The following is a 24013-nucleotide window of genomic DNA, read 5'->3' as shown; positions in this document are numbered from 1 at the left end:
GAGGTTTACAAAGAGGGGAGAGAATTTGAGTCTCTTCCTCCATCACAGAGGAATATGCTCTCCAGTGAAGTGTGAGAGATAGTTACCCAGGGAGCTGGGGTGGCCTACGCAAGAGAGCAGGTCAACTCTCAGATTTACAACTGACTGTGAGCTGGGGAAGTGTCATCTATTAATGTTGTCTCCTCCTCCATCCCACCAGGACCCTCTCCCTGCCCCCATACTCCTTGGTTCAGCAGCATTACTGGGGCCTTCCTCCTGCCAGGTATGAGGCCAGGTGCTGAAGACATGATGGTGGAGGGGGTGGCTATGTCCCTTCCGTCTTAAGAGCATCAACGTCCCAGAGGATTACAGCACCGGGTGAATGTTTGTGAGAGGTGCACGTGAAGGAGTCAGGAAGGGTTTCTAGAAGCAATAACTGCTTTGATGGAGCCTGAAGCTTGAGTAGGAGTTAGCCAGACAAAGCGGAAAAGTCGCAGAAGAGAGGACTTTGCTGACAGGGAGAGCAGCTGGAGCAAAGGCCTGAGGGTGAGAACGTGCAGCACTTAGGGCTGCACATGGAGGGCTTTCAATCCATCCATTGGGGAAGATAGACTGAGCACAGACTCCATTCTGAGCTCTGCACTATGTACTGAGTTGTTTGTGCTCAGTCGCTCGGTTGTGTCTGATTCTTTGCCACCCCATGGACTGTAGCCCACCAGGCTCCTCTGACTATGGGATTTCCCAGGCAAGAATACTGGAGGGGGATGCCATTTCCTCCTCCAGGGGATCTTCCCAACCCAGGGACTGAACCCGAGTCTCCTGCATCTCCTGCATTGGCAGGCGGATTGTTTACCACTGAGACACTGGGGAAGCCCACTGAATTGTTTACAGTAGTTTTAAAAAAAATAAGCACAGGAGTCTCCACCCTCCAGGAGCTTTCATTCTAATGGGGAGATTAAATGGGTACAGTTAGACTATGATGTGACAGGTACAACAGGAAAGGCCAGCCCAAATGTTGAGTGGAAGGAGGCCAGGTAGGTAATAGACTCCTACCCACGTCTTGAGAATGCATGTTTCCAGTCTAATTTCAGGGGTGAGGTCAGGGAGATGTGTGTGGTGAATTCTTTGCAAGTGAGGGAGTTGTGGTGTTTCTGTTTCCCCAAGACACCTAGTGTGTGTGTGTGTGTGTGTGTGTGTGTGTGTGTGCACGTGTGCATGCAGGAGAGAAAGAGCCCTGCCTCTCTCATCCTCTGCTCACCCTGAGCTTTGCAGGGATGGGATGGTGAATGCTGCCTGGGCTCATTCACCTGGAGGGGTCCCTCAGACACCCACTCTCCATCTCTGTAGCACAACAGCTTCCCCAGGCAAGCAATTCATTCATTCATTTTCCCACTTCTTTTTAAGATTTTATTTAATATGGACCATTTTAGAAGTCTTTATTGAATTTGTTACAATACTGCTTCTGTTTTATGTTTTGGTTTTTTGGCTGTGAGGCATGTGGGGTCTTAGCTCCTTGACCAGGGATTGAATCCTCACCCCCTGCATTAGAAGGCAAAGTCTTAACCACTGGACTGCCAGGGAAGTTCATTTTTTATATTTCTGCTGTGTGTTTACAACTCTGGGTTTTAACGGGGAGGACTCTCCAGCTCCCCTGTGAAGATGTGTTGACCTCCCACCCCTGACAGCCTGCCTGCCCACCTGGGAAGGGGCCCTTTGGACAAGTGCTTTCCCTGGTGCTCCTCTGCACCCATAACCCCTCATTCTATGGAGACTAGGACCACTGAAAGTCACTCAGTCGTGTCCAACTCTTTGCCCATGGAATTCTCCAGGCCAGAATACTAGAGTGGGTAGCCTTTCCCTTCTCCAGGGGATCTTCCCAACCCAGAGATCGAACCCAGGTCTCCCACATTGCAGGCGGATTCTTTACCAGCTGAGCCATAAGAAGCCCAGGGAAAGGCTACCCACTCCAGTACTCTAGCCTGGAGAATTCCATGGACTGTATAGTCCATGGGGTTGCAAAGAGTCAGACACAACTGAGCAACTTACACTTTCACGACCATTGAATGGGGGTGGAGAGGAGGTTGTTGCCCACCAGAAGGTAAAGCTTCTCAGACCATACAAACACTGCAAAGCCACCTTCATGGTTTATCCCAGGCTCCCCCCAGGGGGTTAGGTTTGGGCCAAAGCTGGATGGCTCAGCAGAGAAGATTTGTGTGCACACGCTGCTTCGTCTTGACCTCTCCTCAGAGAGAACCACTTGCTACCCAATCAGGTAGAGGGCTCTACCTCCTTATGGGAAGGTTAGAGGGCAAATGTATTCTTATATTTAGCAAAAGAACATTAATTTGACTTTGAACCTCTTCTGTAATATTTTAAAAACATCTTTATTGAGATGATGTTTTACATACCATAAAAACCACCCATTTAAAGTTACAATGCAGTGGGTTTTAGTCTTCCTGTACGATTTCGATTTTGATGCAGCAACTCAGAAGGGGGCGAGGCGGCAGCTCTGAGTCAGCTCTGTTCTCTGCTTCATGCCTGGCAGGCCTGTAGGGGCCCCCTGGTCTTCCGCCCCCAGGTGTAGTGTTTTCTCCTTTTCCAAGAAGGCTTTTGTTTCCAAGTTCTTAGTTCTTCTTTCTCACCAGTCTTTTTTCTCTCATATGCTCGTTCTGTCTGTCTTCCCTCCCTGACTGTAATTTCTATTTCTGAACAGAAACGATGTCTCGGCCTTTCTGTTGAATAATGGGTGTTTTGCAACCAACCAAGGCTGCCTGTGCTTTTTCTGAAATACATACTTGGGGGGCCCAGAGCTTAAATATGTGACCTTGGTCTCGTTGCCTGTTTCTCCCCAATCTGAATTTCTCATATGTCCATTTTAATTGATCCAGATATGTGTACGCCTGGATTGGCTCTGGTTCCAAAGCTGTGTTGAAATTCTTTCTTTCAAGGTCATTTCTTCACTCCATACAACTTTCTGTTTTCCACTGTACTCCACTTTGTCAAGCACAGTTATTTTATCCAAATAAGACAGCATGCCCCAGGGTCCCATGCTGGATAATATTTTCATTTTCTTATTTTAATTTCAATGAGAAGCTTTATTGACAAATATTGAAACTACTTTCCCAACCTTAATAGATGTGGCAAGATTGCCTGGTTTCCCCCTTTATCTTAAGAGCCTTTATTTTTGTATTCGTATGTAGCCTTGGACACTTACTCACACATTGCATTTGGAAGTTGTGTTTTCTAGGGCTCGTAAAGCTGTAACTTCAGCTTTGGTGGGGCTCCTTACCTCCCTGCTTCTCTAGATCTCCTTTTGGAACAAGGTAGACGAAAACACAGGCTTCCCCAGGTGCCTCAGCAGTCAAGAATCTGCCTGCCAATGCAGGAGACACAGGTTCAATCCCTGAGTCGGGAAAATCCCCTGGAGAAGGAAATGGCAACCCACTCCAGTATTCTTGCCTGGGGAATCACATGGTCAGAGGAGCCTGGCGGGCTACAGTCCATGGGGTCGAAAGAGTCAGCCCCAACTTAGTGACTAAACAGCAGCAGATGTTAATCCATCAACAACTACAGCTCCGCAGCGTGTTCAGACGTGTCACTAGATCTCAGAGAATTGTGCTTGTGATAGGCAAGGGTTTGTGACATCAGAGTGCTGTGGCCAGGTGTCCCTGACTCTCTGCATGAAATGTGTACCTGAGAGACTGCATGTCAGCTGCTAGCGAAGCCTGTCTCTTCGTGTCATGACTTTCCTTCCAGTGTGTGACGCTTCCCATCCAGGGGCCCCCACTGGTTCTGTAGGCCTTCCCCAGTGCCCTCACCCCTCATCAGGCCCCTCTGGAGGTGGTTCTCTGGCCCCAGGTAAGAACACCCCACGCACTGTCCCCCTAGGCAGCCTCTGACTCTGTGACTGATCACAGATGTGATTAATCGTATCACACTGATGCCTAGAATCAGTGTTAAGCCTCTTGTTCACCTTGAGCCGTCAGCCATGCCGGCGGCTACAGGCATTTGTGATTTGTGAATAGAAAGAGTAGCACAGGGACTTCTCTGGTGGTCCAGTGGCTAAGATTCCTCACTCCCAGTGCAGGGGGCCTGGGTTCAATCCCTGGTCAGGCAACTAAGACCTGGCACAGCCACATAAATAAATATGTTTTTAAAAATAATAAATATATTTTTTAAAGGAGCAGCACACTGTGGGACAATCCCTTGACTTTGTCACAGGGTGCTTTGTTTTGCCAAAAGGAGAATGTATTTATTGCTTTCAATCAGATTTAAAACAATACATGTCTAGAAAACAGTATAATAAAACCAAACTGTATACAACAACAAGAGAAAGCCTCCCTGATTCCACCTCCCTTCCCAGAGCATATACTCCTTTATGATTTCTGGTTTGCACATATGCCTATCTGTGCTATTTTCTTATTTATAAACATTCTGTGCGTGCACATTTCCACAACGGCTCTTTCCGCTTGGTGATAAGGAGGGAGTGCTCTCTATGCCAGTGTGTGTGTTTCTCCCCTACCCGTCCTCCTCACACAGGGGTCAGCTTCACACAGGGTGCCCTGGGACACGGTTTTGGCCCGGTGTCCAGGCATCACGGGACCCGGGAATGATCTCACTGGGCACACCATCTGCCCTGCCTGGCCAGAGGCTGCCTCGGGACGGCCAAGGGGCCACCACATGCTGTTGGATCCAAAGTGGGGTGGGGCTCTGAGCCCTGAGATGCTGTTTAGTGTGAAAATGCAAACAGGACACAGGAAGGTTGGGCTCAGATAACAGGCGATAAGGTTGTCATGATAATAACCACGGCTGGCACTTCGATCACGTTTACTGTTAGCTGGTGATGGTTCTGAGCGCTTGATATAAATCAACTCGGTTAATCCCCACATTTTATAGAGGCAGCGGAGGCTCTGAGAGGTTGAGTGACTTACCCAAGGTTACCCAGCTGGGAACCCAGACAGCCTGGCCCCAGTGTGTGTGCACTCCCTGCCCCCACACTGCCCTGTCGTTAAGTCCGGCCCTGATGCCATGTGGGCACCTTTGTCAAGGGGCGATTTCAGGGACAGAGTTCTTGACCTGGTGGCATATCTTACGTGTGTTCAGAGGACACTGTTTATTTTCCGTCTTTCGAGCCATGCTGAGTTCAGGTTGCTCATTACTGAGGGACAGTGCTGATTAGAGACAGTCTCCGCCATCCCTCTGTGCCCCGAGTTCTTCAGGGTGTGTCCTCAGACTCAAAAAATAGAAATGAAAACATCCTCAGAATGATCGCCTTCCCATCCTCACTTCCTTACCCCTCCATTTCTTCCCTGTTGTTCCACCTAATGAAATGTTTTGGCAAAAAGAGCCAGTTTCTAGTCATTCCAGATGGCCTCTCAAAGCCCCGCCTCCCTCGCTGCTGAGCCTGGTGCGGATGGTTCGTCTCTCCCTGCATCACCTCCCCAGCATCACCTCCCGCATCATCTCCTTGGCACCACCTCCCCACCATCTCCCTTGTCTTCTTGTGCTCCAGGCGCCAGCGCTGGGAGGGGAAGGGAGCAGAGACTCCCCAGTTCTTCCCTAACACCTTCATTCTATTACCTCTGAGACCCTCTGAGACCCTCAGTCTCCTCCTGTCCTGGGGCTGACCTAGAGCTGCCTCTCACACCTTCATGCTGTTCCTCTTCCTCCTTCAAGGCAGAAGCACAAAGGTTTTTGTATTGACCCCAGTTTTTATCCCTTCAGGTTGGGCCTTCACTTCCCCAACCTCAGATATCTTCCCCTTGCTCAAAACCCACGTGTCATGAAAATGATACCGAACATCAGTGTAGATGCATCACGGTTCAAATGCTCTCACATGCATTTTTCCAGTGACCCTCACAGCCATCCTGTGGCACAGGTGTCTTCATGCCCAGGTTACAAATGAATAATTTGTGGTTCAGAGAGGTCAAGTGACTGGCCCAGCATCGACCAGCCAGAGAGTGGTCCTTATTATGCCTTGAACCCAGTGCTTTGGACTCCACACCATGTGTCCTTTCTACCCACATCCATCTGAACCGGGAACAAGGGTCCAGTTCCTCAAGGGAAGATACGGAGCCAGTGCCTACACCTTGGGACTTCCCAGGTGGCTCAGTGGTAAAGACTCTGCCTGCCAAGGCAGGAGACTCGGGTTCGATCCCTAGGTCGAGAAGATCCCCTGGAGGAGGAAATGGCAACTCACTCCAGTATTCTTGCCTGGAAATCCCATGGACAGAGAAGCGTGGCAGGCTACAGTCCACAGGGTCGCAGAGTTGGACACGACTTAGCAATTGAGCATGCACATGCACGCCCACACCTTGGTTGGAGCCCAAAGCAAGGGCTCAAGGAGTCCAGCGATTCATGCAGCTGACGAGCTGGACTCGGTGCATTCCTCGAGGGGAGTTAGGGCTGAGCGGCCTCTAAAGGGGTCGCTGCAGGATCATGAGACCCGTTTCATGGGAGAGCCCCAGGGCCAAGAGGAAGCGAAGCCAGGGACCCTCCAAGCTCACCTTGGGTGCCAGATGGAGGGTGCCTCCCCAGCCCCTGCTGTGAGGGGAAGGCCATGCAGTGCTCTCAAAGGGCCTTGAGAGGAGGCAGCCTAAGTGCTATTCATCAGTCCCAAGAATGGCTGATGAGGGGCAGGTGCTTCTGAGAACCCATAATGCTCTTTGGCAAATGGCCCGAGGTGCCTCTGAGAGGCCTCCCAGCTCCTGATGTGCCCCTGAGGCAAGATCCTGACCTCAGGGGTCCATTCATCATCGGATACAGCCGTGTCCTCACGTCTGTGACATCTCTCCACCCAGCGTTCTTTCCCAGCGACTTCCCATCCCTAAGCTGAGCTTCCCAGCAAATCACTGCACACCAGACTCTGTCCCCAACTCTGGCATGACCTCTAAGTCCACTTGGGCCTCTCTGTGCCTCAGTTTCCGTGGCTTCAAAATGGGGCTAAGATGACCCATGCATGTGACAGAGGTGTGGTTAGAATGGCTCCTCTTTCTTCACAGCTTTGGAGTGGGGCTTCATGATTTATGGGTAAAGGTGTCCAAAGACCCACCCTGTGTCAGACTGGAGGCTGAGACTGCAGATTCAAAGCCATGACATGCCCTCCCTCAGCCTGGGCTACTGAGCATCAGTATATAAGATGGGGAAAATAAGATAATAACATATCCTCCCTTCACATAGGTTGTTGTGAGCACTAATGGAATATAATATGTGTTAACAGTATCCCTTTAATAAATGGGAAGATTATGGGTGGCTAAAAAGAGGTGGGGGGATTTCAAAGGCCCCCCCCAACCCAGCACTTTTTAAGTGTAATCTTCTGTTGGGTCATGAACCACTTGCTGCCTGTCAGAGCTGGAGGGCAGAGATACAACAGCAAAGCTAGAAATTGTATCCATTGGAGATCAACCAGAAATTAAGATAAAGCTTATTAATATCAGCATATTTATTAAGCAAATAAAGTAGGCTACAGAACTACTGGTATAATATGGTCTCATTTAGGGAAAATTCTATGTGTGTATAGGAGATGTTTGCATCTCCTATGTTTGCAAGGAAGTTCCCTAGAATGTTTTGTGGAATTTACTCGGCGTTTAAATGTTCTTTTGATGAATTTGTGGGGGAGAAAGTGTTCTCCCCGTCCTACTCCTCCGCCATCTTGGCTCCTCCCCTTTGTTCCCTAGAATGTTAACAGTGGTTATTTTGCTTTCCTTTTTTCACGTTTTTGTATTTGACTTTTTAATAATGACTATGAATCACTCTGGAGTTTCCTGGTGGCTCAGTGGTAAAGAATCTGCCTGCAGTGCAGGAGACATAGGAGACATGGGTTCGATCCCTGGGTTGGGAAGATCCCCTGGAGGAGAGCATGGCAACCCACTCCAGTATTCTTGCCTGGAGAATCTCATGGACAAAGGAGCATGGTGGGCTACAATCCATGGGGTGTCAAAGAGTCAGACATGACTGAAGGGCTTGAGCACAGCATGGCGTGAATCACTTTTATAAAACAAATTCTCTCCTCTCTCTCTCTCAATTAAGGGTGGCTTGCCCAAGGAGGGAGGGAAGTAATTTTTTTGCTCTGATTTTCTTGGCTTTGACATCAGAAGAGATTCCTTTTTATCCATTTGGTGCTCTGAGTTCAGGGGATTCATCTCGGAATGAAAGTGGTGACCAGGGCCGCTGGCAGCCCCTGAATGGGACAGGTGCAGAGGCCACCTCCACATGTGGCAGCGGTGTCCTCACTGAAGGCTAACTGGTCAGTAATTTATCAGAAAGGGGCTTGGAGGGAAAACTACTGCAGTTCTGAAAACAAAGGCCACCCAAGCATGCTGTATCACCCTAATAGACGCTACAGCACTGTTTAGCTACACCAGCAATTACAAAGGAGTTGAAAAAAAGAAAACAGAAACCTTGAGCTTAAGACCAGAATTGTCCTCTCCAACACAATCTGTGGATTTTCTGAGTGGTGGACATGAGCCAGCTGACATCAGCCATGACACATCGTGTGTGCACGGCAGCACCACCCCCCAGAAAGCAGCTTCATTCATGCTTTCGTACAATCGTTGATTGTTCTCTTTGGATTGAGGCCCGGGATTATTCCAGTTTCTTCTCACCAACCTAAGTCTTTCCTCTCTCTGGAAGCCTAAGTCTTTCCTCTCTTTCATCTTCTCTCCACTTAATTTGACGATTCTGCTTGAAATCCAGGAATTATCATTATTGGTGGTATTGGTCAGATTTGGTTCTAGAAGATTCTCTGGTACCCTGTGAAGGGACGTGAGCACAGCTCACACTTTAGAGTTCCTTTGAGGTTTGCCAGGCTGTGTTCCCTCCAGCAAGTCTTCTGAGAACTTCCCTGTGCTGCGGGGGCGCTAGATGCCACCTGTCTGCCGGGGGCGTGAGAGGAGGGGAGCAACCCAGAGACGCCGCTCCCAGTTGGGACCAGCTGTCAGGGAAGAGCATCTGAAGCATCAGAGCTGCCACGAGCCAGCCCAGTGTTTACTTGAACCCCAGAGACTCTTCTCTTTCTTTCATGCAGTTGGCTTCCCACTTCCTAAGCAGAGGGATTTCCTGCTGACCTGGAGCCCAGACTTCACCACTCATCTTAAATGTAAATATCTTAAAGTAAAACAATTGGACCATAAGCATTAAAGAATAAAGTGTAGTGGGTTACTGGGTAGTCCAGTGGCTAAGACTCTGCACTCCCAATGCAGAGGGCTTGGGTTCAATCCCTGGTCAGGGAACTAGATCCCATTTGCTGCAACTAAAGATCCCATGTGCTGCTACCAAGATGTAGCATGGCCAAATAAATATTTTTTAAAAAATAGAATGTAAATAAAAGAGAAAGTTTTCAAAAGAAAAGCTTTTGCTCAGTTGAGCAGATCCTGATGTTGCTAAAATGGGTTATCGCTATCACTGCCTGATTGAATCACTGTTGTCAGTTGGCTTCACAAGGTCTTCTGGGGCCAGGCTGCTTGGCACCAGAGCCGTGACCCCATTACACGTCTGCTGTGTAACCTTGGCCCAGTTACTCAACCTCTCTGTGCCTCGGTTTACCCCACCTGTAGAAGTAGACGTAATAATAGAGGCAGTGGTGTGAACTAAATGAGCCAATACTTGAAAATGCTTAAAACAGGGCTCCTGTCGTTATGAGGAATCCTGTTTTCCACCAGCACACGCAGCAGATTCATGAAGGGGCAGAAAAGGGACCAGAGCAAAGGAAAGAGGGGACACAGAGGCTAAAAATAACCTTGGAGAAACAAGTTCATTTTAAGGTTATTTTTAGATTTCTCCCTACTTGATCTTCCACTATCGGAGAGCTCCATTTAGGGTGTTTGTTTTTTATAACAGCTTTACCGAGATATGTCACATGCCATAAAATCCACCCTTTGAAGTGTACAATTCAGCGATTCCTGTATAGTCCCAAAGTTGTCCAATATCACTACTCTGGAATTCCAGTTGAGTTTTTTATCTGAGGGGGTCTAAGGGCGATCGTCCTTTTTTTGGATGGCGCTACCGGATCTGGTGGCAGTGATTCCGCTGAGTCACGCTGGCGACGGCCGGGAGCCTGCAGTGCTGCCTCCTGGAGAAGCTGGGCGGCCGGCTGGGCTGCAGCAAGCGGGCACCGCGGGCCTGACACGTGCTGCCCCCTAGCGAGGGCTGCAGCCACGCCGGACACAGCCCACCTGGCACCTCCGGTGAGGGGGGGGGGCGGGGGGGGGAGCTCTCGGGGACGAAAAAGAGCTCCTCCTGGGTGTGGACTTCAAGGACAGTGCACCCTGCATGGAGCCCAGTGAGCCAGGGTACGGGACCAGCCCCTGACACAGGCTTTTTTCTTCCCTCCTTGACTCTTAATTTCATCCAGCCGGGACAAGATCACTTCCATGGGTAAGGCAGAGGAGAAAAGGGCTGTTTTTAAACTCTTTGTTGCGAAGGCAATAATATGATACAGTATCTAAAAGATGGGTTTAACATCAGAAGATCAGAGTTCAAATCCTATCCTACTCTGCCTCTTATTAGCTGTGTGACCCTCTGCAGGTTCCTGAACCTCTCTGAGCCTATTTCCTCATCCAGAAAGCGGGGAGAACAATTCCTCTCGTGGGACTGTTGTATTTCAGAGATTCCATTTCTCTCTCTCCCCTGTTTCCTCCCTTCCTCTGAAGCCTCTGCAACTGGCTTATAGTCGCAGACTCGAATAAACGGATGTTGTTCATATTCCAAAGCCATCAACGGTGTCCACTGTTGCCCTGGCTTACTTGAGGAGCTTTCTAGAATCAGAATGCATTGCTGTGGGTAAGACGATTAGAAGGAATAGGAAGAATGGCAGTAGGCATAGGAAGGCTATTTGGTCTTCATCTCCTTCAGGGAGATATGCCCCCAGGCCAGCTGAAACCCGCAGACCCCTTGGAGACCTGGGTAGGAGCAAAGGCCTGGGACCGAAAACAGAGAGAGGCATCTGAACTGCCAGAAATCTATATTCCAGAGGGAAGTCAAGTCCCAGGCTTCCCTGGTGTTCTCAGGCAAGTCACTCAGGCTCTTGGGGCCCTTTACCTGGCTAGGTTTTGCATCCTGCCCATCTCACAGGTTTGTGGTGAGCCTAAATGTTCTGTCATGGGAAAGTGTCCAGGAAAATGGCAGGTGTACTTCAAATAGTGAGCAGGGTCCCCTGGTGATGCTGCAGAAGTCACCTCTGAGCTGGGCTGGGCGCCTGGGGTTCCCTCATCTGCTTCTGAATGCCTCAGAGGGTGGCCTGGAATGATCAAAAACAAAGCTGCCTCTGCAGCTAAGCAGAGCTCAGCACGCAGAGCACATGAACTCTACCAAGTGGAAAATTTATCCATCTTGCAGCCTGGGAAAGCTCTGTTCCTCGGGAGCAAAAGGGACCCGAGGTCTCACCTGCACATCCCTGTGCCCTTGAGAGTTGAGGGGCCAGGGGAAGCCTTGGCAAAATGAGGAAGAAGTTGAAGTTTATTTGAGGGTCCTTGTCATCCCCTCTTCCACCATCCCACCCCTTCCTGCCCTCACCTTTCCTCTCCTCCACCCCGGTTTTACCATTATCAGACAAATGTCACACTAAAAAAAGCTCTATATTATCTTGTTTCCAAACTTAAAAGACTGTGGGTGATCATCATTGGACACATGGATAAGCAAAATGTGGTGCATTCATACAATGAAATATCATTCGAGGAATGAAGTCCTGACTCATGCTACAATGCGAGTGAATCCTGAAGACATTACACTAAACAAAGGAAGCAAGACACAAAAGCCCAAATATTAGATGATTCCATTTATGTGTAATCTCCAAAACTGATAAATCCACAGAGACAAAGTAGATTAGTGGTTGGCAGGGCATAGGGGGAGGAAGAGGATGAGGAAGTGCTTAATGGACATAGGGTTTCTTTCTGGGGTGATGAAAGTGTTTCAGAATGAGATAGAGGTGATGGTTGTTCACTTTAAAATGATGACTTGTGCAGACTTCCATGATGGTCCAGTGGTTAAGACTCCAAGCTTCTACTGGAGCAGGGTGCAGGTTCAATCCCCGGTCAGGGAACAAAGATCCACATGCTGCAAAGTGTGGCCATAAAGAAAAAAATAGTAAAAATGACTTGTGTGTTGTGTGGATTTTACTTCAATCAGAAAAAAAGACTGAGTTGGAGTTTTCCTGGTGGCTCAGTAGTAAAGAATTCACCTGCCGATGCAGGAGACACAAATTGGATTCCTGGACCGGGACCAAAGAGCAACTAAGCCCATGTGCCATAATTATTGAGCCTGTGCTCTAGAGCCCGTGACCCACAACTGCTGAAGCCTGCCTGCCCTAGAGCCTGTCCTCTGCAACAGGAGAAGCACCCACAGTGAGAAGCCTGTGCACCGCAACTAGAGAGTAACTCCTGCTCGCCGCCTCTAGAGAGAAGTCCACACAGCAATGAAGACCCAGCACAGCCAAAATAATTAATTATTTATTTTTAAAAAGCAAGCACTGTGCCTCATTCACAGGAAGAGCTCAACAGATAGGTGATTTAAAAAAAAAGCTCAACCTAAAAGTCACCCTGCTTATTTAACTTATATGCAGAGTACATCATGAGAAACGCTGGGCTGGAAGAAGCACAAGCTGGAATCAAGATTGCCGGGAGAAAGATCAATAACCTCAGATATGCAGATGACCAGTCCATTCTGAAGGAGATCAGCCCTGGGATTTCTTTGGAAGGAATGATGCTAAAGCTGAAACTCCAGTACTTTGGCCACCTCATGCAAAGAGTTGACTCATTGGAAAAGACTCTGATGCTGGGAGGGATTGGGGGCAAGAGGAGAAGGGGTCGACAGAGGATGAGATGGCTGGATGGCATCACTGACTCGATGGACGTGAGTCTCAGTGAACTCCGGGAGTTGGTGATGGACAGGGAGGCCTGGTGTGCTGCGATTCATGGGGTTGCAAAGAGTCAGACACGACTGAGCGACTGATCTGATCTGATCTGATGCAGATGACACCACACTTATGGCAGAAAGTGAAGAAGAGCTAAAGAGTCTCTTGAGGAAAGTGAAAGAAGAGAGTGAAAAAGTTGACTTAAAGCTCAACATTCAGAAAACTAAGATCATGGCATCCAGTCCCATCACTTCATGGCAAATAGATGGGGAAACAGTGGAAACAGTGGCTGACTTCATTTTTCTGGGCTCCAAAATCACTGCAGATGGTGACTGCAGCCATGAAATTAAAAGATGCTTACTCCTTGGAAGGAAAGTTATGACCAACCTAGACAGCATATTCAAAAGCAGGGACATTACTTTGCCAACGAAGGTCCATCTATTCAAGACTATGGTTTTTCCAGTGGTCATGTATGGATGTGAGAGTTGGACTATAAAGAAAGCTGAGCGCCAAAAAATTGATGGTTTTGAACTGTGGTGTTGGAGAAGACTCTTGAGAGTCCCTTGGACTGCAAGGAGATCCAACCAGTCCATCCTAAAGGAGATCAGTCCTGGGTGTTCATTGGAAGGACTATGTTGAAGCTGAAACTCCAATACTTTGGCCACCTGATGCGGAGAGCTGACTCATTTGAAAAGACCCTGATGCTGGAAAAGATTGAGGGCAGGAGGAGAAAGGGGCGACAGAGGATGAGATGGTTGGATGGCATCACTGACTCGATGGACATGGATTTGGGTAAACTCTGGGAGTTGGTGATGGACAGGGAGGCCTGGCGTGCTGTGGTTCATGGAGTCGCAAAGAGTCGGACATGACTGAGCGACTGAACTGAACTGAACTGAAAAGTTGAGAATTGTTTTTTTAAAAAAAAGACTGGCCTGCAGCAGTCATATTTGATTCAGGGGGTTCCTACATCCCTTTGCCTTCGGCCCCTTCCCCTCTCCTGTCTTTGCCTTTAGCCTCTCATCACCTGCACTGTCCCCTTTGTTCCTCTGTCTCCCCCCTCAGCCCTGCAGACACCCTTCTGCCGTTTCCGGACCTCTCCAACTGCCCCCCAAGCTCCCATTGGGTCTGGTGGCGGGGGTGATCCTGTAGGACCAGACACCATGAACAGCTCAACAAGCCCCTTCCCCATCACGGGACTCAATTTACCAGCTACAAAATGACACAGAGAGACTCCAGGACCGTCTGGTTCTTGCTTTCTCTTGTCAGGTGGCCGTGCTTTTCCAAGGGGCCCTAAAAAGGGGGCCTATTTTCGTTTCCTGGTTTAACTCAACTTTGGTGCCGCCACTCTAAAATTTCTTCCTTACCTTCCACCCCAGCACCTCTGGATCACTGCCTGGGAAAACAGAACGGAGGAGATCAGAGAGATTGAGAAAGAGATTGGTTGATTTAGAAGAATAAGAAAGCAGAGCGTGGCCTTAGGACAGCAGCTCTTGGCGCGTTTCCTTTCCTGTCTGCGCGCCTCTCAGATTATAGGGATCTGTGAGGGGGCGGTGACCACAGCTCGTCTGGGTTGTGTACCCACCTAGGGTTATACTTATTTTTGTCTTTCCAGTCTGCTGTCTTTGACGTGCAGCTGTACCATTTGTCAGCTGGTTTATGTGTTCTTTGCCCAGTTCTCCCAGAGAAGTCATTCTGCCCTTGGATCTCACAGAGGAAGACGCGAGGCATCGGTGACGGTGGGAAAGGAGGGAGGCAGGGCTGGGCGTACAGACCCTCCGCTGGGATGCCAGGGCCCACCACCTCTCAGCCAGGCCTGGGCTAGAGACCCCTCCTGTCCTGTGACCAACCCCCCCAGGGCTCCCGAGACAGAGGACACAGACCTAATCTATCCATTAGAATAAAATGTCGGAGCAGGAAAGGAGCTCGGGGTCACTGGGTGACATGCAGGAGGCTGGGAGGAGTGACTAGGTCACAGCTTTGGGGTGTGAGCCCTGGAAAAGTGCTGCTTCCACACCCCAGACCTGTGCTGCTACGGTGGGAAACGAGGCCTGATGGTCCTGGCTGGAAAAACCGGCAGTGAGGGTTGCTGAGTGCTCCGTCAGGACACAGGCTTTGAACCCTGGCATCGCCTCTTCCCGGCTGTGTGACCTTGGGTGGGTTACCTCCCGGATTCCTCATCTGTTTACAAGTGACCCAGACAGGTCCCACCCGACGGGACTTGCCTTCTCATGCTCAGCGTCTGTCCTGAGACTCAGAAAAGCTACTTCATTTTACTTTCAGAGAACATCCTCCTCTGGGTTCTATTTTCTGCTTATGTCGAGTAGCCTCTCACAGATGCTCTAGAACTCTGACTTGTCTTTATTTTCCATTGTGCTGGGTGTTCGCTGCGGCACGCGGGCTTCTCTAGTTGTGGCACGTGGGCTTTGTTCCCCTGAGGCACGTGGGATCTCAGTTTCTAGTGCAAGTGAAAGTGTTAGCTGCTCAGCAGTGTCTGACTCTCTGGGACCCCGTGGACTGTAGCCCACTGCAGGCTCCACTGGTCCAGGGAATTCTCCAGACGAGAATACGGGAGCAAGGACTTCCCTGGTGGTCCAGTGGCTAAGACTCCAAGCTTGCAATGCAGGATACCTGGGTTCAATCCCTGGTCAGGGAACTAGATCCCATATGCTGCAACTAAGACCAGGTACAGCCAAATAAATAAATAAAAAAGAATACTGGAGTGGGCTGCCATTCCCTTCTCAAGGGGATCTTCCCAACCCAGGGACTGAACCAATCAAACCCATGTCCCCTACATTGGAAGGCAGATTCTTTATCCTGGACCACCAGGGAAGTCCCCTGAACTTGTCTTTCTTAATATGACCTGTTGGTACCAAAGCATTCGCAAGGAGCAAGTGGCCCCACCCAGATGAGTTGGAGAGAGAGCTCTGGTGGCCTCACTGAATCAGGAGGTCCGTGAACCTAAGGCCATTTGCTGTCCTGGAGTTGGCAGGAGGGGCAGGGGTGGGGTGCCTCCCTGTTTAGAGAGGTCTTCCCATGCATTCCACTTTTTATCCCAAAGGAAAATATTGGCACTTGAGATTCATGGTTTATTTTGCATATAATAGTAGCCTGTGTTTTTAAGGATGATTTAATTTCTCCTTGTAATTCCTTCAGCTTCTTTTTAGTGTCTCTGACTTTCTCCAGCCTTGCTGGGTGGTGCTGGTGGTAGGGAAGTGGGGGATCATTGGAACCAGAGTAGTGAGACCCACTCACTACCTTGTCATCTGCTCCATGGAGCTGAGGCAGCCTGACTCATAACACGGGCTTATACCACAGATGCTGCCCCCAGTCCCCAGAACAGAGGGACACTGCCTCAAGCCCCAGAATGACCCTTAGTTCTCCTGCTCCTGCCCTGAAACCTCTGGAAGCAGCTGAAGAAAACTCAATGTCAGGGGGCTTCCCTGGCGGTCTGGTGATTAAGAATCTGCCTACCAATGCAGGGGACACCAGTTGGAAGATCCCTGGTCTGGGAAGATCCCACATGCCACAGGGCAACTAAGCCCATGTGCCACAACTACTGAGTCCACACTCTTTTGCCCATGAGCTGCAACTACTGAGCCCATGTGCTGCCCCTACTGGAGCCCCCATGCCCCAGAGCCTGTGCTTCCCAACAGCAGAAGCCACTGCAGTGAGAGCCCTTGAGCTTCAACTAGAGAATAGCCCCCACTTGCCGCAACTAGAGAAAGCCCACTCCTATCAACAAAGACCCCGTGCAGCCAAAAATAAAAAATTAATTTAAGAAACAATACTATTTATAAAAACAAACAAACCAAAAACAACATCACTGCAAAAATTCACACTGAGAAAATAGGAGGAGACCAAAATGTACAATGTTAAAAAACTTCACTATAGATATATATATTGAGAGAGAGGAGAATAAGTACTGGAAAAGCCAGAAGCAGGAGTCCATAAACTATGGTCCGCAGGCCAGGTCTGATGTTAGCTAAGGATGGCGTTTACATTTTCAAGGAAAATATTTTGTGACACATGATCTTTTATGCAACTCAAATTTCAGTGTCCGGAAATAAACTTTGAGACACAGCCATGCTCATTCATTTATACATCTATTACCAATGTCTGCTTCCCTGCTGCAGAGGTGGGTAGTTGTAACAAAAGGCACGGCCCACAAACTTAAAATATTTACTATCTGGTCCTTTGCAGAAACAAATTGCTGACTCTTAACCTCAAACTAAAGTGGAATACTGTTCTATTGTAGATCCATTTGTTTCAAATCCATAGTGAATGTTCTCAGTCATGTCCAATCCACCAGGCTCCTCTGTCCACAGAATTTTCCATGTAAAGGATACTAGATTGATTGATTTGATTGAAGTCGCTCAGTCGTGTCCTACTCTTTGCAACCCCATGGACTGTAGCCTACCAGGCTCCTCTGTCCATGGGATTTTCCAGGCAGTAGTACTGGAGTGGATTGCCATTTCCTTCTCCAGCGGATCTTCCTGACCCAGGGATCGAACCTGGGTCTCCCGCATTGTAGACAGACGCTTTACCGTCTGAGCCACGAGTGGGATGCCATTTCCTACTCCAAGGCATCTTCCCGACCCAGGGGTCAAACCTGCGTCTCTTGTGTCTCCTGCATTAGCAGGCAGATTCTTTATCCCTAGCACCACCCTTCAAATCCCATCACAATTTCAAATTATAGGGACTTCCATGGTTGCCCAATGGTTAGGACTCTGCACTTCCATTGCAAGGGGCAGGGGTTCAATCCCTGGTCAGGGAACTAAGATCCTGCATCCTATGCAGCGAGGCCAAAAGGTATTTTAAAATAAATAAACAGAAATAAAACTTGAATACTTAAAAAATTTTAGTTATAATGGAAATCAATAGGGAGAGCAGAATCTATTTTCTAGAACTTATTAAATCAAATCAATCACCAGTTAGTAAAATGAGGTGCGGGGGATTCTTTTGAGCAGTGATATTTTACAGACAGAACCCACGCTTGTTGACCAGCTGTTTTAGCCCCTGATGTTGTTCCCTCTGACTGTGTTACCCCCTCCCTCTTTCACAGCCATCCAAGCCCCCACTCTAGTGTAATTCTGGACTCTGATCTCTCTCTCTGACCCCAACCCAATTTTGAAACCCAGTCTAATGTTGTCTAAAATACACTTCTTGGATCTATCCCTTCTTTCCATGCCCTCTGCCTACACTTTGGTTCCAGCCTCTTTGCTGTTTGCTTGGACCAGTGAGGTCACCTCCCTGCCAACAGTCCTTTCTTACCTGTCCAATTGGCCCTGCCAACCACTGCCCAAGTGACCTTAGAGAGCCTCTTTAATGCTTCCCTGCTCATGCCCGTGAACAAAGTCCACACTGGCCACTTTGCCCACCTCCAGACTCATCCGAGTGAAAAGCAGCCACCACATCACATGTGTCATCCCATCCATTGTGCAGATGGGCAGGGAAGGGACCAGGGCAGCCCCTCTGAGCTGGACATAAGCCAGGGGGGTGGGAATCACCTTGGAAAATAGAGTGGAAGCCCAAAGGGAAAGTGGTTCACTCTGCACAAACACTGCTTCGACTTTCACTGATGCCGAGTTTGCCCGTTAAGTACCATCTCGATACCTTTAAGGTCACTGGGGTCTACTTGGAGTTCATGCTTATGATCAGACCTGTGTTGATTCTGGCTGCCACCTGGTGCATTTTGCCGTCCTCACTTTGTGCAGAGGAATGAGCTGACAGATGGGGACACGAGTGCTTGGGCGGTGGGGAAGCTCAGCAGGAGGGCTGGGGCGGTAGCACTGAATAATCAGAAGACAGCGTTCATCAGGGAGCCCATCTTTTCAGGCGTAACTAGAGTATGGGCTTTGGGACTTAGTGATGTGCAGAGAGTGGTGAGCTACTGCGTGTGTGGGTTCCTAGCTCATACTTCCCAGGCTTTGTGGGAAGAGCGGCTTTCTCCAAAATCCATGATGTTTTTTAAGTTTGTCTTTTTTTTTTTCAATGTGGACCATTTTAAAGAGTTTATTTGTAATTGGAATGTAATTGTTTTATAATATTGTATTGGTTTCTGCTGTACAACATGAATCAGCTTTAAGTATACATATTGATGTGGACCATTTAAAATATGAGCAACCATCTCTTATGTCTCCTGTTTACTGGCAGGCGGGTTCTTTACCACTAGCGCCCCCTGGAGTATTCCCTAAAACCAGCTGCAGGTTGAACAGGGTGACCTGGTTTGGTTGGCCTGGCTCACCTGGGCCAGGGGAAGCATCTCCAGCCAGTTTGGGAGGCCTCGTGCTTCTGGGCTGTCATCACTGTTCCCAGGTGGGGCTCCTGGTGAATCAGCAGACGAGGTGACTCATGGATCAGTCTCAGGGACTAGCAGTTGGCAGTGACCAGGCAGGTTCCGAGACAGACTTCATTAGGAGGCGGTAAGGAAAGTGTTGCTTCCTAGGGTTGGGTGGGAAGCAGTTGTTCACTTCTTGGGTAATGAAATTTGTTCCTCTTAGCACAGGGGTTCTTATGTTTGGGGGCTTTCTAAGGAAAACAGACCATCAGCATATCTCAGGGTAGAGAATATCACCACCAAATCCTAAGCCTTGGGATCTTCCCAGGATAACATCTTGCTCGTCCTTGGGAGGATATCAAAGGCTTGGAGATATTCAGCTTCAGGAGCCTCCCCCAAGAGCTCCTTGAGGGTCAGGGACCTCAGTCAGGATGAAAAGGGACCCCTTCTCTATAGGCTGCTACTGCTGCTAAGTCGCTTCAGTCATGTCTGACTCTGTGTGACCCCATAGACGGCAGCCCACCAGGCTCCCCCGTCCCTGGGATTCTCCAGGCAAGAACACTGGAGCGGGTTGCCATTTCCTTCTCCAATGTATGAAAGTGAAAAGTGAAAGTGAAGTCGCTCAGTCGTGTCCGACTCTTAGTGACCCCATGGACTGTAGCCCACCAGGCTCCTCCACCCATGGGATTTTCCAGGCAAGAGTACTGGAGTGGGGTGCCATTGCCTAGTGGCTGCCAAAGTGGGGCCAGGCCTCCCACCCTCTGCCTACACCCAGAAGAGGTCTCACTGACCTCATTCTTAGAACCCTCCTAAGCCATCCCAAGGGCTTCCCTGGTGGCTCAGACAGTAAAGCATCTGCCTGCAGTGCGGGAGACCCGGGTTCGATCCCTGGGTCTGGAGAAGGAAAGGAAATGGCAACCCACTCCAGTATTCTTGCCTGGAAAATCCCATGGATGGAGCCTGGTAGGTTACAGTCCATGGGGTTGCAAAGAGTCGGACACGACTGAGCGACTTCACTTCACTTCAAGCCATCCCAGCTTCTTATCCTACATAATGGAGAGAGAAGGGAGCTCAGACACCCACACCAGCATGTCCTGCCTAGAAGGGAGAGAAATGGAGCTGGGTGTGAATATGCCAGTGGCCAACTGGTATAAGCACATTGTCAGAAGCCTGGCTGTCCCCTCCACCCACGTCAGTCAAGTGTTACGTGGAAGGTCAGCCCCAGGTAGATCCTCCCACCCTGTAGCCCAACATTGTGCAATAGTTTTCAGAGGTGAGAACATTCTGCAACTCATAATACATTTAGACAGTACATGACATCAAGTCCGCCCTCCACACCTTGCCCGTGGCAGACTTTACTCACTGATCACAGAGGCCAGAGCTAGTATAGTGGAGGCAAGAGAAGGGCCCTGCCCTCACCAGCTTGTGTTACCAGCTCGCCCACAGCCACTGAAAATCAGCCGTAGAATTAGATCAGAAATGTGAGAGGGTAACTATTAACAAATTATAACAGAAAACTAGAGATTTAAAGTAAAGAATGCAGGGGTTTCCCTGTCTATCCAGTGGTTACAACTCTGTGCTTCTGCTCTCTGTGCTTCTGCCGTAGGGGGCGTGGATTCAATCCCTGGTCAGGGAACTGATATCCCACCAGCTGTGTGACACAGTCAAAAAGTAAAAAATAAAGAATGCAAACAAAATTAGAAGAAAGGTAAGAACAAATGAAAACAAAGAATGGGAAATGGCAGCCCAAACTTTAAAAATAAAAATTAAAGATTAGATTTAGGTTAAAATTATGGAAAATGATAAAAGTTACAATTATAAAAAGGAGTGACTTTTTTTTAAGTCACTTAAAAGATTAGAAAAATGGAAGATAACAGGGAAATACATTTTAAAGGGATTACAAAAGGTTAATGACTCTCTGGGGAACTTTTACAATCTTTCTACAAGTATAAAATTATCTCAAAAAATTAACATAAAAGTGAAACACTAACATGAATCTAGAGTGAAAATTCAAAGTAAAAAAATGAAACAATGTAAGGATTTAAATAAATATATGTACAATAAATCATGCAATAAATATATACAGTAAATGAATAATACAATAAATACATATAAATAAATGTTTATTTAGATGTTTTATTACATGTATTTTAATACATATATGTATTACGTGTCTTTATATGTATATATGTAATAAAATAAACGTAAAATAAATCAAAACAGCTGAGATTTTAAAAGAATTTTTTAAATCTTTAAATTTTAAAGGATTAAAATTATAAAAGTTTAAAGGCAGGAAGTAAAAGCAACTAGAACAGAGGAGTTTCAAATATGATAAATATAAAGCAGAAAATGAATAATATGAGATAATTAGATAATTTAAAAGGAAGATGTCAAAGTAAAAGAAGACTCAAGTTACAGAGATAACAATGTAAAACCTGGAATAATCCACCAGAGTAGCATGAATGAACCAAAGCAAAAGGGCATACTCAAAAATTCAGAAATTCAAGCTTATGAGTTATTTTAAGATAAAGAATAAAATATTCTTAGTAAAGATGAGGGCAGGGCATTCCCTGGCAGTCCAGTGGTTGGGACTCTGAGCTGTCATTGCTGGGGGCCCGGGTTCAATCCCTGGTCTAGATACTAAGATCCGGTAAGCCATGGGGCGAAGAACAAAAAGCCAGTGCAGACAGAGTACGATTAAATGGTAGTTTCTGATCCAGGAATACAGCCATCTCTCCATCTGTCAGGGCCACTTTGCTTTGTTTCATCAGCGTCATGCAGTTTTCTGCACACAGGCCTCTTGCCTCCTAAGTTTATCTGTAGGTATTTTGCTCTTTTTGTTGCAATGGTAAAACGGATTGCTTCCTTAGTTTCTCTTTCTGATCTTTCATTGTTAGTGTATAGGAATGCAAGACTAAGAAGAACAGTACAGGGAACTCTGCTTAATGCACTGTGGTGACCTGAATGGGAAGGAAGATGAAAAGGGTGGGGATAAGTGTATATTTATAACTGATTCACCTTGCTGTATAGTAGTAACTAACACAACATCATAAATCAACTGTATTCCAATAAAAATTGATTTTAAGAAATTGTTTCTGGTGGGCTTTGTTGAGCTGAAGCTGAGTCTAGGCTAGGGCTCTTGGGGGAGGACATGCATTGGTGCTCATTAGCCCCAAATTCACACTGCGCCCTGTTAAGGACTTAGCCCAGCCCTCGGAATGCACACATAAGGTTTCTGAAGGGATCCATTGAGGTGAGTGGAAGCCCCACTCTGACCCCTAGTGGGGCCACCTGGCTCAGAGCTGGGGCGTCAGAACACTTGGGTGTGATTGAGCAATCACATTGTTTCTCTGCACCTCCTTTTCCTTACTGGCACTGCCCAGCCAATGCCTTCCCTCTCTGTAAAAAACAAAAACAGAAAACCATCAAAGTACTGGTCAGCAGCATTTAATCTATCATGAAGTAGAAAGAGCGTTGGGCATAGAAACAAATTAGGCCCCTCGAACCTGCCCAGCTGGTGGTTTTGGATATGAACTGATGTGATGTTGGTGAATGAAAAGTGCACACGTGCATGTTAATAATGCTTCAGCAGAGATACCCCTCCACAGATGAGGTTGGGTACTCTACTTGTTGGAGAAGGGAAATGAGAGGCAGAAATCTACCTTCCATGAAGTGGGGAGGGGCACTTCTGTCTCCCTGTCCCCCCTCCCCTCGCCCCAGCACTTAGCCTGAGCACAGCATCCAGCTCTCACTTCCCATCTTCTTTCCCCAGGTGGGCCTTGAACCAGGATGGCTGAGCCCCGTCAGGAATTCGATGTGATGGAAGATCATGCTCAGGGGGACTACACCCTGCAAGACCACGAGGGTGACATGGACCCCGGCCTGAAAGGTTAGTGCACAGCTCTGCCTACGGGGCCAGGCACCCTGGGGATCACAGCCAGCCCTACTGCTGGCAGGAAGGGTTTGCATCCTGATTTTTAAAGGAGTTTTAAATACTATATTATTTTAGATTATCCATAGATTTGAAACCTCATTCATTTGAATGAGCCAACAGAACTCAAAATGTGAGGCTATTTGAAAATCTGCCTTTGCAAAGGAGAGTTTGCCACAATGCATAGATGTATTGTGACAAAGACTGCAGGGGGCTTGTCCGTCTAATTAATACAAGGGCAATCTGTTGAGTCTTTAGCCACATCCATGAACCTATAAATCAGCAGAATTCATTAGCATGCAAAATACGTAACTTTAGGGCCTTCCCTGGTGGTCCAGTGGCTAAAACTCCTTGCTCCCAGTGCAGAGGGCCTGAGTTCGATCCCTGGTCAGGGAACTAGATCCCACATGCACAACTAAGACCTGGCACAGCCAAATAAATAAATAAACATAAATAAATATATATTTTAAAATGCATGACTTTATACATTATTTTTTTTTCTCTTCTTTAATAGGCGTGTAAGGTCCCTATTTGGCCAGAGTTGATTAGTTCTGGGTTTCCTATAGTTGAACCTATAGTACTAAACTGGATCAACTTCTAAGTGTTCTATAATATAGCCTTTTGGCTAAATTGGCTTGGCCTCTTCTCTGCCTCTCATCCCCACCTAGTTCGGGGAGCCCCGTGGGGCACACAGAGCCCTCTTTCCAGCTCCGAATGCCAATCCCCATGTTGGTGCCAGGAGCAGCAGGCTGGCCCACGGAGCACTGGGTTGTGCTGTAAGGAACCCTTCTCCCCACAGTGTCCCTGGTGGCCAGTGCTCCCTGGAGCAGCCCTCAGAGCAGAGTAAGAGAGACTAGGTCCCTGTCCTCCACACCCATTTCTAAGGAGACAAAATGGCTGTCTATTTTTCTCTTTAAATGCTGCAAGTAATAAAAACACTTTGCAGCCTGGGTGTGGGGTGGCGGATGGAAGTGGTGGA

The 24013-nt window shown here is 48.0% G+C and overlaps 1 protein-coding gene across 14 annotated transcripts in view; it reads left to right on the top strand.

Moving 5' to 3' along the window:
* The window catches only part of MAPT (microtubule associated protein tau), a 120212-nt gene that overhangs the window by 46843 nt on the left and 49356 nt on the right, over positions 1-24013 (top strand). For all 14 annotated transcript variants that reach the window (XM_055575611.1, XM_055575612.1, XM_055575610.1 and 11 more), the window contains one exon: positions 22876-22992. In XM_055575611.1, the coding sequence (XP_055431586.1) occupies positions 22893-22992 (100 nt within the window). In that variant the 5' untranslated portion in view covers positions 22876-22892. The remainder of the gene's footprint in view (positions 1-22875; positions 22993-24013) is intronic.

This window comes from Bubalus kerabau, chromosome 4 (genome assembly GCF_029407905.1).
Source record: "Bubalus kerabau isolate K-KA32 ecotype Philippines breed swamp buffalo chromosome 4, PCC_UOA_SB_1v2, whole genome shotgun sequence".
In the NCBI taxonomy this organism is placed as follows: Eukaryota; Metazoa; Chordata; class Mammalia; order Artiodactyla; family Bovidae; genus Bubalus; species Bubalus kerabau.
The sequence above is the reverse complement of the archived record's forward strand: the minus strand, read 5'-3'. Positions and strand labels throughout refer to the sequence as shown.